General features: G+C 40.7%; 1 protein-coding gene across 1 annotated transcript; it reads left to right on the top strand.

The window, feature by feature from the left end:
* The first annotated feature begins 17159 nt into the window (after nt 1-17159).
* Nucleotides 17160-18101, top strand: LOC116098063 (putative olfactory receptor 9A1). Its single transcript, XM_031380808.1, has one exon. The coding sequence runs from the start codon at nt 17160-17162 to the stop codon at nt 18099-18101; it is 942 nt and encodes a 313-aa protein (XP_031236668.1).
* Nucleotides 18102-18768: the final 667 nt, after the last annotated feature.

Here is an 18768-nt window from a genome sequence, read left to right as displayed (position 1 = left end):
AAAACCTAAATAGCAAAAGAGAGAAGAGGACAAATGTTTCTCCCCTCAGAATTATTGAAGATATTACCAGATTCAAGAAACATTCCCTTGGGTTCCTTAACTCCACAACATGGCTATTATTTCTATTCAAAGTTGTTGTTAAATGTTTAAGGAATCACATTATGTATGACTTCACATATGCAAATATATGTGGATACATAATTAAGTGTGTAGGTTCAAATGGATAAATGCTAATCATCAATACCATAACATTGACATCATAAATAAGGAAACTCGCCCAGTATAACATGTACCTGTGTCGCTCAACATGGTAGGAATCCTCTTACATTCTCCTGTGCTCAGCCATCACACTATTTCCCTGATGATGCTCTGTGCAATTATAACACCTCTTCTCTGCAATTGTGTCCCAATCTTACAAATGCCTACTGCGCCTCGATGATTTTAAGTACTGGTCAATCTGAATTGAACAGGGCTCTTTTTATCCTTTATATCCTTGAAATATGGGCTCAGTTTCTATTGTGTTCATCTGAAAGTTTCCACCTCTGCAATATGGATTCGTTATGGGGTGTGGCTGGGAAATAGAATCTACACAGGATACCGTCCTAAGATATGGCTTTCTCTGAAAGAAAGTATTATACCTTCTTCTGATCTAGGCTTGCTCCCTGGAGTAGCTTGCACTCCTTCATTTTTTGTTTTGTTTTGTTTTTGTCTTTGTTTTTTGTATGATGAAAGGCATCCTCACCTCTTACCTTACCGAATAAGTTTTCTGCAAGCAAGCAGGGAAGAGGCCAGAATGAGTGAGGGAGCTCAAACTTTAATCTTCAATTTCCATCGGTCTTGAGAAGTCTCCACCTGGGACCAGAAGGCAAGAAAATAACTGAAGCAAAAGTGGCATCTCCTACATCCCTTGGATTTCAAGCTCTACTTTCCATGGAAGATAGAACCTCAAATGACTAATGTACTCGTCTAATCCACCACTCAGTCCCACCAAAGAGCTTCAAAAATGGCACATCAACTCTACTGAGACTGCCCATTTCCTCCACAGTCCTGAGGGGAAAGAAAAATACCAGAATGCACCAGTGGGTAGACTATGTTCCTTCTCTCACTTCATTCAGATCTTTGCACAAATGTCTGCTCCTCCCAGACTTTCATTTAGAGAAACCCCATTTTCTTGAAAGCAGCACAGCACATCTCTGCTGCCCTCTTGCTTTCCTTACCACTGCTCCTCCTGGGAAGACCTACCATCAAATTAAATCGTATTTGCTTGCTTACAAATGTAGCCTCAGAATCCCGCATTTAATTGACCCTTCCCCAGCTTATCCCTCCTTCACTTTCACTTGTATTCCCAGTGTCAAAAAAAAGTTTGATGCCATATGAACTCCGTGGTTTTTTTTAATGAGTGTGCCAATGAATAGTGAGGTGAGAACATGGGGATTGAACAGAGAGAAGGCCACGATTTTGTAGATCTGCCAGTCCTAGAGCTCTACAGAATGGCAGGCAGATAGAAGAATGGGGAGAAGAAAGAGGTGGGATTTGGGAATAAGGCAGCACTTTGAACCAACCCTGCACAGAGCCAGATAGATGTGTTCTCTGCAAAGGAGGAAGATGTGACTCCAGGATCATCCTTTGTGCAGCTCCTCACTTTCTCTTCAGTGTATCTGTGTCCTTAGAAGGTGACAAGCCAAGCATTTCCATGATGGTGCTTTACCATTCTGCAATTCACAGTCAGGAGCACCTGGAAGACATCTCCAGACAAGAGACTCAACTAGAAAGGTAATGCCTTTCCAGGGATTACCCACACTGGCAATCTCCTGGCTAGCCCAGACCTAAGGCCATAAGGTAGAGCCAGCGGCTTCTTTCCCTATTCATAACGAAGGGCACTGCCCACACCCAGTGAAGCTTAAGCAAACATCTAGAAATCATATTGTTATGGAAAGTTCATTTGTCTTCTTCTCTTATACTCTCTGCTTCCTTCTATCTTTCCTATATCTGCCCCCAAGGATAGTGAGCTATCCACGAAGGTACAATTTCTAAAAGTTCAAACATACACAAGGGATATGGCAAAGAAAAACTGAACAGAACTTTTATCCTTCTCTCTAGAGGCTAATCAACTTCTGGAACCCTGAAAAGTCATTTAGTCAGGAAACTTGAAGCTTCCCTCATCAGGAACTTCTAAATCCCCAGGTTAGTTTCTCTCAAGTTCTAAGTTATGAACAAACAACCGAGGATGGGAAGTGGCAACCTCCTCATCAGATCTGTGCCTATCGTTGATGCAGTTTAGCCCAACAGAACCTCAGCCGCACCATGCTAGTACTCTAACTACAATTTCCTACAGGAATATCAAAACCCAAAGTCACAAAAGGAACTGCCAAGAATTGTCTCTGTGTCTCTGTGTTAGGAACCCACTTTCCCAGCTGATCCATCTTCTGTCAGATCTACTCTGTCTGAAGTTGTGTGAGATATGGTAAGAAAAAAAACAAATGGGGAAGAATTGGCCTTATTTAAGCATCATAGTCTGTTAGTGTCAGAGATCACTGAATCTCCAGCATGCACACTTTCCAATGGAGGCCACTCAGCTCAGCCATGCATTTTGTGAGTCTTCTCATGTTATGTCTACCTGCCTGAATTGTGGAGTAAATTATAATGAAATAATATTTGGAAGTGACAGAAAATATTATATAAAAATGAAGATGTCTAAAATACTGTGTAAATGAAAAGAAATACATTTAAAATATTATGTTTAGGTCTGGGAGATAGCTCAGGGGGAAAGTACCTGTTGCACAAACATAAGAACCTGAGCTCAGAGCCTTAGAACCCAAGTAAAAGGGTGTGATTTGATAGTCTGAGTCTATCATTCCAGAACCAGAGGACTCCTGGAGTTTGCTAGCCAGCCAGTCTAGACAATCAGTATGCTCCAGGCCCAGTGAGTCTGTCTTAAAAATATATATATAAGGATACCAGCAAAGAGGATGCATAATACTAAGCTCTCACCTCTGTATGCACAAGCACAAATGAGTACATCCATATCACATGTGCACATACATGCAGATGCCACACACACAGACACACATACCACAATAATAAATAATCTTTGTTTTTACATTTTGTGAAACATGTACCATTTTTTTCAAGTAACTAGTGTAGATTATAGTTTTAAAACAAAATTGTATTGATGAAGCAGAAAACTCTGCCCTGTCTCCTGTGCCCTCCATTGCTCCAACCACAGATCTTCCTGAATTCCCAGAAGCCTGCTGCCATCAGGGACTACCAGGCCTACAAACACCAAGGACACCCAAATGGCTAAAGGCCAGCATACGAACACAATAAACAAGAGCCAAGACAATATGGCACCACCAGAACTCAGCTATCTTACTACAGAAAGATATTCTGGGTATTCTAACACAACTGAAGCACTAAAAATATGACCTTACAACCAATCCTACAACAATGATAGAAGACTTTAAAGAGGAAATGAGTAGATCTCTTAAAGAAACACAGGAAAATACATTCACCAAACCTACATCCAACAGAGACTGACATTCAAAATATATAAAGAACTCAAAAATTTAGACACCATCAAACCAAATAGCCCAATTAAAAATGGCGTACAGAGCTAAGCAGAGATTTCACAATGAAAGAATAGTCAAGAAGTACTTAAAGAAAAGCTCAACATCCTTAGGAGGATGCCACGCCCACTCCAATGAAGTCTTATGACAAGCCCAAAAGCTTGACCACAGACCAGAGGCAAAAGCTTCAAAGGAAGCCAGTCTCTTAGAATTCATTCATTGGCATCTCCTAATTCAGAGGTAGCCTAGATATGTCCTTGCGAACTCGTGTGCTAGGTGCCCACCAAGATATGATTTACTATAGCTAAACAAAATTGGCCATTGCTTTCTGACCTTTACCAATGTTCCAACATCTTAGCCAAATCCTACCTTGGAATTTCGTAAAGAATGTTACAGAATGGGAGTTGTTTATCTCAGGGCAAGGTCAAGTAGAATCCTCATTTTCAGTCACATATTGGCAGCTAAGCCATTCCTATGAATTAGCAAGAATTAGACTTCCAGGGATGTGTCTCTACCCAGAAGATTAGCATAGTGGGTGGTTTACTAAGGATGGACAGGACCTTCCTTGAGCCGAGAGTGTATGTGTGTGTGAGACAGTGTGCAGCAGAGAGCATTTTCGAGATTTGAGATTCGAGCTTCCAGCCTCATGTGGTCTGCAGCGCCTGTCCAGATGAGGTGGCTGCTTTAGACCCAGTGTGTTTCAGGTGGCCTCAGATGTACCTTGACCACTGAGCTGCCAGATTTTTCTTTTCTCTTTTGTAATGACTGTAAAAGTCTGATGCCATTTTTAAGAAATACATTCAGATCCTGCACTTCCTTGTATTGTGTCTGCCATTATTTCATGCCGACCTGACCAAGACCTTGTTACTGGGGGGTTAAGAGAGGCCAAGAAAGGCCAGCCGGTGGCAGGAGGAAAGTACAAATCAAAATGACTGTGAGATTCCACATTATACTCAGCAGAATAGCTAAGATCAAAAACTCAAGCAACAGGATATGCTGGCAAGGATTTGGAGCAAAGCAACATTCCTCCATTGCTGGTGGGAGTGTAAACTTTGGTAACTACTCTGGAAATCAATATGGCAATTTCTTGGAAAATTGGAAATAGTTCTACCTGAAGATCCAGCTATACCACTCCTGGGCATATACCCAAAAGATTCTCCATCACCCCACAAAAAACATTTACTCAACTATGTTCATAGCAGCTCTCTTCATAATAGTCAGAAGCTGAAAACAACTCAAGTGTCCCTCAACCAAAGAATGAATTCATAAAATGAAATTCATAAAATGAATTCATTTACACAATGGAATGCTACTCAGCTATTAAAAACAAGGACATCGTGAATTTTGCAGGCAAATAGATGAAAAGAGAAAACATCACCCTGAGTGAGGTAACCTAGACCCATAAGACATGCATGGTATATACTCACTGATAAGTGAATATTAGCCAAAAAGTACAGAATACTCAAGCTACAGACCCAAAGAAGCTGAAAAGAAGGAAGGCCCAAGCAAGGGTGCTTTAATCTCAATTAGAAGAGGAAATAAAATAGTCATAAAAGGCAGATGGATGGAGGGAACTAGGTGGGAGAAAAGATTGGAAGGGGGTGTGGGGAATTTCAGGATCAGGTGTGGCAAGACACAGGAGAGAAGGCCAGAAGTCCAGAAAAATGAATGGAAATTGGGGGCTGGTGAGATTGTGGGGCTGGTGACATCTCTAAGATGTGCCAGGAGTCTATGGAGGTGACTTTAGCTGAGATTCCTAGCAGTTGCGGGTACCGAATCTGAAGTGGCCCACCTCCTTTAGCCAGGCAGGATCCCAATAAAGGGATAAGGACACCAAACTACCCGCAAAACTCTACCCCCGAATCTGTCCTGTCTACAAGTAACACAGGGACAAAGATGGAGCAGAAACTGAGAGAATGACCAACAAGTAACTGGCCCAGCTTGAGACCCATCCCATTGGCAAACACCAATCCCTGGCATTATTAATGATACTCCATTTTGCTTTTAGACGGGAGTGTAGCATAACGGTTCTCTGAGAGGTTACAACCAGCAACAGACTGAAACAAATGCAGAGACCCACAGCCAAACACTGGCTGGAGCTCGGGAGTCTAGTAAGAGTTGGGGGAAGTATTGAAGGTCCCAGAGGGGATAGGAACTCCACAGGAAGACCAACATAGTCAACTAGCCTTGACTCTGAGATCCTTGGGGCTTCTCAGAGGCTGACCACCAAACAAAAGGCATGCATGGGCTGGACCTAGGCCCCCCATATATGTAGCAAATGTACAACTCATTTTTCATGTGTATCCCCCAACAACTGTAGCAGGGGCTGTCCCTAAAGCTGTTGCCTGCCTGTGGATCATATACCCCTAATTGGAGTTGTCCTGTCTGGCCTCAATGGGAGAGGATGTGCCTAGCTCTACAGAGACTTGATGCTCCAGGGTCACGGGATACCCAGGGGAGTTTCTACCCTGTCAGAGGAGAAGGGAATGGGAGATGGGGGAGGGACTGTGTGAGGGAGTGACTAAGAAGGGGAGGCAGCAGAATGTAAAGTGAATAAATAAATGAATAAATGAATGAATGAATGAATAAATAAATAAATAAATAAATAAATAAATAAATAAATAAATGGAAAAATTAAAATAAGGACATCATGTCCAGGCAAATGAATGGAACTAGGAAATATCATCCCAAGTGAAGTAACTCAGACTAAGAAAGACCCACATGTAGTCACTTATTAGCTACAAAGGACAGGATAACCATACTATAATCAACAGATACAATGAAGCTAAGTAATAAAGAGGGTCCAAGGGAGGATTAGTGAATCACACTCAAAGGAGGAAATAAAACAGACATCTGGAGTAGATAAAGGGGAGAAACTGGGAGGGACAGTGGGCTGGGAGAGGAAAAGGGTAGAAATCAGGTATGGAGAGAGGAGGGGTAGGAGAGAGAATAGAAATCAGGAGGGCAGATCTGGTACTTAAGGAAAAACTCCCAGGAGTCTTTAGGAGTAACCCTACCTGAGGCTTCTAGTGGCAGGGGATATGGATCCTGAAGAGGCTACCTCCTGTAGCTAGGCAAGACTTCCTGTAGTAGGAGGGAGACACCAACCCACCCACAAAATCTTCAACCCAAAATTTATCCTGCCTACAAGAAGTGCAGAGATAAAGATGGAGAAGAGATTGAGGGAATAGCCAACCAATGACTGGCCCAACTTGAGACCCATTCCATGAGAGAGCCAACCTCTGACACTATTAATGATATTTAGCTATGCCTAAAGACAGGAGCCTAGCATTACTGTGTCCTGAGAAGCTTAATCCAGCAGCAGATGAAAACAAATGCAGAGGCCCACAGCCAAACAGTAGACAGAGCATGAGGAGTCTAGTGGAAGGGTAGGGGAAGGAATGAGGGAACCAGAGTGGTTAAGAACATGACAGGAAGACCTACAGAGTAAACTAGCTTGGGCCCACCTGAGCTAACCTGAACCACCAAACAAAGAGCATGCATGGACTGGACCTAAGCCCCTTACACATATGTAACAGATGTACAACTTACTCTGCATGTAGGTCCCCTAATAATTGGTGTTTATGTTGTCTCTATGTTGCCTGCCTTTGGATTCCTTTCCTGGAGCTGGGCTGTCCTGTCTGTCTCAGTGGGTGAGAATATATTTAGTCCTGCTGTGGCTTGATGTACCAGGGTAGGTGGGTTTCCATGGAGGGCCTCCCATTCTCTGAGAAGAGGAGGAATGAATGGGAAGGACAGAGTATAAGGGTGGGACTGGGAGAAGGGGAGGGACTGTGATCATGATGTAAAGTGAATAAATGAACAAATAAGAAAAATGTATTGTTTTTGTAAAGGCCTTATTCAGGCAGCATACCTGTTGACTTCATGAGTGCATTGTTCCCTATCCAGAGGACATTGTTTCACACTGGCCCTCCCTGACTTCTGACTCCTATAATCTTTCCTTGCTTCTGAATGATTCCTGGGCCTTGCAAAAGAAATATGATATAGATGTCCCATTTGTGACTGAGCACTTAACGGACACTTATTTTCTTTGCTTTGACCAACTGTGAGTTTCTTTGTCAACCACTATTCACTACACAAAAACAAACAAACAAAAACAAAAAACAAAAACAAAAAAAAAACAACTTCTCTAATGAGGTCCCAGAGATTCATGAATATATGAAGATAGAGATAAGAATTTAGAAGGTTGTTTGCTATATGTACATTTAGCAAAATAACAGTAGTAAATTCACCCCTGAGGCCTATACCTCTCCAGTCACAGGTTCTTAGATATATTTAAAGTACCAAGCATGTTTTCTTTCTGTAGAGCTGGCCTTAAATCCAATGAAAAAGTGCCAGGTTACTTCCATAATGTTCATACCACTATTGAATCCATGAACATATCTTGTCAAGCTGGCCTTTATTTGTAACTCAAAGGGTTCACGAGCTGGGTAAGATGACTGATGATGGCATATATTCCTCCAAGTACCTTACATAGTACCTACCTTATGATACCATAAATCTTCTTAGAAGGAAGAAAAATCCAAGGCCAACACCAAGGCAGCCAACATTTTAGCATGGTAGGGAAGAGCTGAGAAGCTTCTGCTCCTAACTAAGGAGCTTTTGATAATTTATGGCTGCTGAAAGAATGAGTTTTTGATAACTTATGGCTGCTGAAAGAAGAATGAGTTTTTGATAACTTATTACTGCTGAAAGAAGAATCAGTTTTTCTTTAAGAATATAGCCCCTATATTAGTCATAAAGCACAGGACAACCATGTTACAATCCACAGAGCCAAAGAAACTAAATGACAAGGAAGGCTCAATGTGGACTTATGAATCTCATTGAGAAGGGGATTAGACATTACAGGTAAGTGGGAGAAGGAAACTGAATGAGGGAGACATTGGGGATGAAAAGAGGAGGGATCAGGTGGGTGAGGACAGAGTAATAAAATAGAGTCTGGGATGGGTTGGCATCTCTGGAATAAACTAGAAACTCCTGGACAATGGAAACTCCTAGAAATCTATGACTATGGCCCTAGCTAAGACTCCTAGCAATGGGGGAAATGGAGCTTGAACCTGCCATCTCCCGTAACCAGGCAAGACTTCCAATGAACGTATTGGGACACCAGCACAGCCACAAAACCTTAGACCTACAATTTGTCCTGCCTACAAGATGTGCTGGGGTAAAGTTGAAGCAGAAATTGAGAGAGCGGCCAACCAATGACTGACCCAACTTGAGACCCATTCCATGAAAAAATGCCCACCCCAGGTTCAGCTAAGAACATTCTGCTATTCTTGCGTACAGGAGTCTAGCAGAATTGTTATCAGAGAGGCTTCACCCAGCAACTTATGGAAACAGATGCAGAGACTGACAGCCAAACATTAGATGGAGCTTTGAGAATCTTTTAGAAGAGGAGAAAGAAAGATTACAGGAGCCAAAAGGGTCAAGAATACCCCAAGAAAACCCACAGTCAACTAACCTGACTTCACAGGGGCTCACAGACACTGAACTGCCAATCAGGGAGCCTTCATGGGCCTGACCTAGGCCCTCCACACATATGTTACAGTTGTGTAGCTTGGTCTTCACTTGGGACTCCTAAATCAGGAGCAGGGGCTGTCTCTGACTACATTACCTGCCTTTGGGACCCTTTCCTTCTACTGGACTGCCTCACCTAACCTTAGTAGGAGATGTGCTACACAAAGTCTTAAGTGCATTGATATGCCATAACTGGTTGATATTCATGGAAGCTCTCCCCTTTTCTGAAGAGAAATAGAGGAAGCACAGATTGGGAGGTGGGGAGCTGAGAGGAGAGGGAAGAACTTCGGTCTAATTATAAAAATTAATTAATTCATTTTAAAATGTGTAGACCCTGATAAGTCAACCAGGATCTAGGGAGTGGTTCTGTACCTATGAGGTAGTATTTGTGTAGTATTTTCTATCACCTTCAAATATTGTCTTGTGTTTAGTCCTCAGTTCAAGCAGATCAGAGCCATAGCACATGAAGATTTACAAAAGAAATGCACAACTGAGCATTGGGCTCACTGGGTTATTAAAATGGCATGAAGTTTCTAAGAGAATGATAAGGTGTATCTTGGAGGAGTTAAGGTGAGAACTAAAAGGAGAATATGATCAAAGTATATTGTATGCATGTATGAAATTATAAAGGAATTAATAAAATACTATATATTTTGAAATAAAATTATATAAAATGGCATATTATAAAATATTATTGTCCCCCATTCCCTCATAGTAGGATATCTACCAAAGAAGACTACTTGCACATAGATTTAAGCCAATAAAAAGTCTTTATTTCTCAGCAGGCTATTATACTGGGTGTTCAGGATCCCAGTGTAACCCCAAACCTTTCTCAGGGTAATATTTTAAGTACAAAAAAAAACACATCCTGGGTTGACACACCTCAGTTTTCAAGAACAGTTAACCAAAAGTGGAACTACAGAAGCCAAAAGGCAAGGTTAGTACATATAGATGTTATCCCAGAACTATGGATTTTGATAGAATAGGTCTTTGTTTTCATTTTGGCAAGTAGTGTCATCTACATGATGAGTTTTGTAACCTCAATGGTACTTCCATAGTGGTCTACATTGTGCTAGGGTCTAGGGGCCTGTTATTCCTTATGCTTGATCCTCTTGAGATGTTTATGATATGGGACTGGAACATCTGCAGGCAACATGGACACAGTCATATGTGGATACAGATGGGGAACTATATATGTATAGATATATGAATGTGAGCATGAAATAAACTTTTCCAAATTACCAGTTACATACCCATCACATTTAAATAAATATTTAATAAATATCAGTATATTATAGTTACAATGATATTTATGTAATTAGTATGCTACCCATAAACATTTCAGTTCTTTCACATTTTAGTGCCATAATGTTCTATTTTGTTTTCTGTCACTGTGACAACACCTTTATCAAAACCATTTAGGGAGTAAAGGGTTTACTTCAGCTTACACACTTCCATATCACAGCCCATCACTGAGTGAAGTCAGGGTAAGAACTCAAAGCAGGAGCTTGAAGCAGATCCACAAAGAAATAGTGCTTACTGGCTTGCTTCTCAGCTCACATTCACGCATTTTCTTATATAGTCCAGCCCCATCTGCCTACATGTAATACTGTTCACAATAGACTAGTCATGACATTTATTAGCAATCAAGAAAATATCCCAATAACATATCTACCGATAAATCTAATGGAGGTGATATATTTGTATAGATTACAAAATCATTCTAAATTTTAGCTAGTATCCAAAGATTCTCCAGTCATGCACAGAAATCTGCAACCTCATTAAATGACATCATACAGTGACTACCCCGAGAGGCTCTTGACAAAATGCTACAGTGTTACTTACATACAGATCTTACAAATGAAATAAGGACATACCCAAAGGTCCCTATCCCCATGACAGCTGTGCCTCCAGTTGCTCAGATAGATGCAGTTTGGTACCCAGGTGATAGCATTTGAAGTTCTCTCACTCACTCGCTCTTGATCTCGCTCTCTTCCTCCCTCCCTCCTTCCCTGTTATTATAAAATTGAACAAATTCCCTATTTCCAGGCATAATTCAGTGTCTCCATCTGTTTCTCCAGAATTATTAACTATATGTTGGTATAGTAGAAACAGGAAGAGAAGCAAGGAATATAAAGTGATAAAACTGCATTTGGACAAAAACTATTTCTGGTAAACATAAATTTACAGCTAGTATAACACCCACAAATTCCAGTTTTATGTAGTTGTCAAAAATAAACGAAATGGGTCCTCCTATTGAATTTCATTGTGATGCCCATACTGGTTTATTGATTTCATTGAACAGTGAGTAAGATAAATACGCATCAGCAAGAGAACTTTATACAATATTCATACAAGGACACATTTCTGAGTAGTGAGAAGGATTAGGTAGTGACATATGCAAAAGGAATGATCTCAGCATCCTCATACTAATGGAAAGATTAATAGGCCCTAAGCATTTCATGCTTTGTGGTACTATCACAGCATGATAAAGAATGGGAAGAATACACAGCAAACTACTCCTAGGGAGAATTGATTCAGTGCTGGTGGGAAATGTGGAAATGATATGGGATGATTTTAGGGTAAGTTATTAACTTTAACAATGACTGATTTATGTTTGGTTGACTTTTTACTTAGGATTTGACCTATGCAGTAATGAGAAATACTGTCCCATTGTTTTTCTTTCTTGTAAAGATCTTTCATAGGTTTTCACACTAGAAAAAGCTTTGCCTATTGTGAAATGCTTCTGAAAACATGGTCATTTTGCTTTATTTAAATAGCTATCACTTTACCTGAAATATTTGGAAAGTATTATCAATGAAAATATCTAGACTATGAGTTTTAAACTGTGTGACTCATGAGATAGTTTTATTTTATCTTACTTTGACCTTAAATGTTTCCCTCCTTCAGTCCTCTCTCTCTCTCTCTCTCTCTCTCTCTCTCTCTCTCTCTCTCTCTCTCTCTCTGTGTGTGTGTGTGTGTGTGTGTGTGTGTGTGTGTGTTTGTGTGTGTGTGTGTTTACTAGAAACCAAATGCAGGATTGAGTTTAATAGCTTCCCAAAGCAATATAGCTTATTGCTATTGCCCTTGGTTGCCTTCCAGAATTTACAAATAGGTTCCCACTGCTGAAGACACCATACACCACTTGCTCTTCGGACATAGGACTCAGAGGAGTTGAGCTGGCACTAATTAGAAAGCTGCCTTCCTAAGGAACAGCTTTCATAATACCAGAAGGTAAGAAAAGCAATCAGTAGCTATGAACCAGAAAAATGATATGATATTTATTCCTAAGTGTAACAGTGTAACTTATTTCTAGGTGGCAACTAACAATTGTCTAAGTGCCTCAGCCTGCTTTTAACAGAAGGAAAATCATGCCTGGCACTGTAAACCTAGCCAACTACATGTGGCCAGTAGGGCTGTGGATCTTACAGGATCCTACAACTGCTAAATCATTGTAATTACTACCTAGATTCTAAATACTTGTCTTTTTTTAACTACTGTTTTAAGCTGCTTCATAGTTCCCTTTTCTTTGAAAATGTACTAAAATTTATCATACAATATATTTTGATCATTTTTTCCCTCCCCTCAACTCCTCCTGAAGTTTCCATACTCCCTTACCTGTCCAATTTTATGCTCTACCCTCCATCTTTATACACAAACATAAGTGTATCTCTCATCTCTCATCAGAGAAGCATTTTTTGCAACAGGAAGATACTATTACAAAAACCTATAACCAGCCGAATATGGAGACTATCCAACTGTAGAGTGCACAGCACCACTTGGTACATGTACAACAGAACTCCTGAGCCCAAGGCTCAGGGGTCGATATGGAAAAAGATACAGAAAGATCGTAAGCCTTGGGTCCAAGAGAGTGTGCCTTCCAGCTCTGAGAGAGAAGCTACATCCATGGAATATCATCAGCACCATCACCTAATCAAGAACTGAACAATTCCAACAGTTGACATTCCAGCATAGAATGCTCACATGGAGGCCCCTGCCCTGGATGAAAAGCCACAGCCAATTAACAATTAAAAGGAGAATTAATTTTTCCCAGGGATGAGCTCCCTCATTGTTCATTCCTATACATAGTGGCCAGTCTGAGAAACACATGCAGGCTGAATTGAAGGGAATCAGCAGTTTGTTTTTAATATGTTTACTTGTTTTGTGTATATGTGACAACAACGGCAAAAGAAAGAAAGCTGTGAATTTGACCAGGATTAGGAAGGGCAAGAGGAAGGGGTAAATGATGTAATTATATTATAATTAAGTTAATTTTTCACAAATAACAGCAACAATTAAAAGATACTGAACCCTCAACCACCAACCAAGGACTGCACATGGAGGGGTCTGATTGTTCAGGCAGCATGTGTATAGTAGAGGATTGCAATTTGATCATCAATAGGAGGAGAGGAGCTCAGCCCTGTGAAAGTTCTGTGCCCCAGTGTAGGGGAATGCCAGGGCCAATAAGTGGGAGAGGGTGGGGTGGCAGGTATGGGGAGGGGTGAGGCAACAGGGGTTTGTTGTTGTTTTTTTTGTTTGTTTGTTTCTTTGTTTTTTGGAGGGGAACTGGGAATGGAGAAATTTACATGTAAATAAAGAAAATATCTAATAATAATAATAAAAAAAGAAAAAGAAAAAGAAAAAAAAAAGATACTGAACCCAGGAAGTCACATTGGTTAAACAATTAACAGCAGCTTGTAATAAAAGAGAGACATTAGTTACTACACTTGTTCTTTCTCATTATGTGATATTTTTTGTGTTAAATGCCACCCAGATGCTAGCACCAAGCTGTTGGAATTCCCCTTTCTACACCTGTGATCCAAACAAACTTCTTTTCTTTATAAACTACCCAGCCTCAAGTATTTGATGGAAAAGCAGAAAACAGATTAAAATAAACACTTGTTGACAAGAAGCAGCACTGTTGCTGCACATATATCTGAAAATGTGTAAGTAGCTTTGGGAGTTAGGTAAACTGGTAGAGGCTAGGGCAGCTTTGAGTATGACTAAAAGCTTTTGTTGTGCTAAACAGCACATTGAAGGTGGGCTACTAATCTTGCCGCACTGGATCAATATGCCTGAGGAAAGCCTTTTAAAAGGAGAGCATGAACAACTTGTGTGTGCTTACAGTATTGAGGTTTCAATCTGTCCTCCCTTGGTTCCACTGTTTCTGAGCAGAACGTCATTGTCAGGGCTATGCTGTAAAGCAAAGAGCTCATCTGGTGGCAGACAGGAGACAGAGTTACCCAAGGAAGGGTGAAGGAAAAAGGTCAAACTCTTCAAAGTTGTGCTCCCAGTAACCTGCCTGTTCCAAGCAGAGCCCACTTTCTCATATTCCCAATCCTGGCTTCTGCGCTTTCTACGTATATATTGGAACCTTTGGTGCAATCTTCTTAATGATAGCTTTATTTTGTATAGGATTAAAATAAAGGAAAGGCTGATTTGAACCATCTGTGGACAACTAAGACTTGAAGCCATGGAGAAACCCTTGGTGAGAGGGTGTTCCATTACACAACACTTTTAAAAGTTCTCAACTCTGATCAGCCTCAGGAGAAATGGGGTAATAGTTTCTCTGGATTTCTCTAGACTTTATCCCTAGGGTCCCAGTGAACTAACTTTCTTCATGGAACAATTTCCCTTAGGGAAACACAGTGGAGTGGAGTGGGAGGTGGCAGAGGGAAAAATTAAGAAAAGCAATTAGACACGCAATAGCACTAGGCATTCTGGGTTTTCCCTAAATACTAGTGTGAAAAAAATTCCTTATTTCTGAGAGTAAAGACAGAAGCAGCTTGCTCTAGCCCTTAGAGCATGCTCAGCACAGATCAGCCAGGAGGTAGCCTGAGCTGAACTACAGCATCTTGTTCAAGTCAGGTCTTTTCTAAGGAGGTGAGTCTCTCCCAGGATTTCCTTTCTATGAAGGAGAGAGGAACATGTGCTGAAATGAACATCTCCAGGGCTGTCTGCCTAGTAGAATCATAACAATTAGACCCTGAGGAGGGGTATAGGGAAGCAGTAGAATAGACAGAGTCAGAATAAGGGATTTTTCCAAGGCATAGAATACTTCTGGATCCGCTCAGGCTCGGTGTTAGACAAAGGCAGAGCTCTTGGTATTCTCAAACCCCCATCTCCTGACCAGGCAAGGATTATAAAAGGCAGGCAACTGAGTTGACCCAGCGGATCTGTCCCTACTCCACAGTGCTACTTCATAAAGATTTACCTAAAACGACTGAAGGTTGAAAGGACAGTGTCATAAAGACAAAGGAAAGTAAACAGATGCATCAGAATTAGTCGTAGCAAAGATAGGATAAGCTTTGCTCATAGTTTTTTCTTATGTACTAATTCATAAGCTGACTAAAATATATTCATTGAGAACTAGCACACTTTCCATGGTAGGCAGAATGAACAAGAAGGGCAAGGATCTTCCTCTCATAGTGTAAGCACATGGGAAGACAAGTGAACATGAACAGGACTTGCCATTCCACTTCAAGGGTAAGAGCTGACAACATAAAGAATCTTACTGGCCCAAGTAAAAGGTACTATGTGTTCTTTTAGAAGTAGTAGTGCAAAATAACCTCTTAAGCCTGGACCTTAGGAACAACCTAAAGACTACAAAAGATAGACCCCAAAGGGGCTGAAGTCCTTGTCTATTGCATACTAGTGACAGGTAGAAAATTAAATTTCTCATATGATTCACACAGCAAAGAATAATTAGAGAAGGAATGTTTGCATGGGGATTACTTCTTAGAATTACTATACTGAGATCATAACCATCTGTCTTATGTAAGACCCAGGTGGACTTGGATTTCATGGACGATAGCTTTGTCTCTTTTCTAGAATGTTCAGCTCTCATGAAAAAAGGGGTATTACTTGGACCCAAAGCCTCCTGTTCACCAGGTCAACATAAGGAAAGCATAAGATTAACAGAAGTTGAGGATCTAAAGGCCTCTTCTAGATCCTTCTTCTGGATCCTCCTTCTGTCCTTCTGGTGACTGCAAGCATTAAAGTCTTGGAGAGGGGTGGCCTTGCTTGACAAATCCTAGCTACTGTTTAATCCTCTGAAAAGACAGATTTACTGCGGGGAAAACAAGGAAGACTTTTCTTCCCAAGAGTAGGATGGAGGAAGACACTGCCCACTCAGGGAACCAGGCAGCCAATGGACTGGGGGAAACTGAGTCATGATCTTCAACCTTATTCTCAATCATCCACACAGCTCCCTACCACATCCTCACCAACCACAGCAATGGCAATGGGCAAAACAGACTCTTTACAAGAGGGTAAATGGACCCTACATTCTGGAGAAACACAGGAACTAAGCATCTCTGAGGATATTCCACAGGAGAAGTTTCCTCTGGCCCATAGTGCTAGAGAAACAATCTATAAAACAGAATACACTCACCAGATATAATAATTAGGATATTGAAGATGGCATGATCTAACCATTAAAAAAAAAGAGCCTTATGTGGCCTAAGAAGCACACTCATTGGATGCTTAGAGTCAAAGATGGATACTTAGGAACTGTGTACAGAAACAGGAAAGTGTCTGTTGATAGGTTTCAATGGCTATAACGTGGTGTTGATTACTGATACCATCTTTTGTCCAGTTCAGTTCTTCAGTGTTTGGAAAAAGTGTTATCATTAGCTGTGTAAAAGAAATAGGACAGCATGAAGTCATAGAGAACTTATGAACAGGAGGGGAGAATATTCACAACAAATGGTATCTACTCATTTTATTCTTAGTATACATGAACATCTGCTAAGTTGCATAAATGAATGGAATTTAGAAGAATTTTTAATATATGCATGCATTATTCACTCTTCAAACCCAGCTCCCCTTCCTGAAGCATACCCTCCAAATGTCTAACTCTATCTGATCTCTAATTATTGAATCCTGCATTCTGATTGACATTGCCACGTAAGAAAAAAACACTTGTCTTTTGTTGTTCGACTTCTTTGAATCATCCCTAGCCATTGTGCTGCACATTATTCGTAATATGAAATAACAAGCAGTGTTCTATCTCCCTTTTCTTTAGAGCCCATAATGACAAGTGCTCAGAAGCAAATGTTGGGGAACTACTCTAGTGCCACAGAATTTTTTCTGTTAGGTTTTCCTGGTGCCAAAGAACTACGTCACATCCTTTTTGCAACCTTCCTTCTCTTGTACTCAGTGACAATATTGGGAAATATGCTCATCATCATAGTAGTCCATGCTGACAAACGTCTGCAGTCTCCCATGTACTTCTTCCTTGGCCACCTCTCTGTCCTGGAGATCCTCATAACATCCGTTGCTGTCCCTTACATGCTTCGGGGGCTACTTCTACAGACACAGATAATATCTTTGTCTGCATGTTGCATACAACTGTATTTGTACCTTTCTTTGGGGAGCTCAGAATTAATATTAATAGGGGTGATGGCAGTGGACCGGTATGTGGCTGTCTGCAACCCTTTGAGATACAGTGTCATCATGAGCAGCCATACTTGTACCTGGATGGTAACTGTGTCATGGGTAGTTGGCTTTCTCTTTCAAATATGGCCAGTCTATGCCACATTTCAGCTTACTTTCTGCAAGTCAAACCTATTAGATCATTTCTATTGTGACCGGGGACAGTTGTTCAAGCTAGCCTGTGAAAACACCCTTTTCACAGAGTTTATTCTGTTTTTAATGGCTGTTTTCATTATCATTGGTTCCATGATCCTTACAATTATCTCTTACACATACATCATCTCCACCATCCTCAAGATCCGCTCAGCCTCTGGCCAGAGGAAAGCCTTCTCCACTTGTGCCTCCCACTTCACCTATGTTGTGATTGGCTACGGCAGCTGCTTGTTCCTCTATGTGAAACCCAAGCAGACGCAGGCAGCAGAGTACAACAGGGTGGCTTCACTGCTAGTATTGGTGGTGACCCCCTTTCTGAATCCTTTCATCTTCACTCTTCGAAATGACAAATTCATAGAGGCCTTCAGAGATGGAGTGAAGCATTCTTGCCAACTTCTCAAGCATTAGGACTGCCTTGGGTACTATCTTCACTGAGGGCTTTAGCAATCTGAAAACAACAAGCAATTCAAATCATTCTGTAATAAACATTTTCCACATCAGATTGTGGGTGGTTCACAGAGGATTTTAAGATTGAGTAGCTACCATTTGTAACTGTGTGGATTCTATATAGATTACTCAACTATTGTTAGTTGTGTTTTGTTTTGTGGTCTCGGGGCTCATGCACATGTTAAACAAGTGCTGTATCATTAAAAACAAAACAAAACATCCTGCTTGAATATGTCAAGAAGAGTGGCTTGGTGTTTTGTTATTCTCATTGTACCAGTGGAGATATCTTGGCCAAAGATCTTCACTGACTTTAGACAATTTGTGTCTATAAAACTAAATGGAGAAGATGGAACAAAAAAGAGATGGATTCTGATTGTGCAGATGGCTTTGCTAATTTTATAAGCATGAAGGTATAGAACATTTTTTTGATACTTTGTGCAACCATCTTATGCATGTTGCAGGTAACTTTGATCAATCTGGCTTGCTTTTGCATTTCTCAGGTTTAAATAAATATTCTGTCTTGCAGAAATACTAACTGTAAAATATACTCTCTTCATGTGTTATTCACATTTGTGTGTATTTTGGGGCTTTGTTTTGCTTTTATTGTTTGTACGGGGATGTGGGAAGC

The sequence above is a fragment of the Mastomys coucha genome, unplaced genomic scaffold (assembly GCF_008632895.1).
Source record: "Mastomys coucha isolate ucsf_1 unplaced genomic scaffold, UCSF_Mcou_1 pScaffold20, whole genome shotgun sequence".
In the NCBI taxonomy this organism is placed as follows: domain Eukaryota; kingdom Metazoa; phylum Chordata; class Mammalia; order Rodentia; family Muridae; genus Mastomys; species Mastomys coucha.
This window is presented reverse-complemented; position numbering and strand designations above follow the sequence as displayed.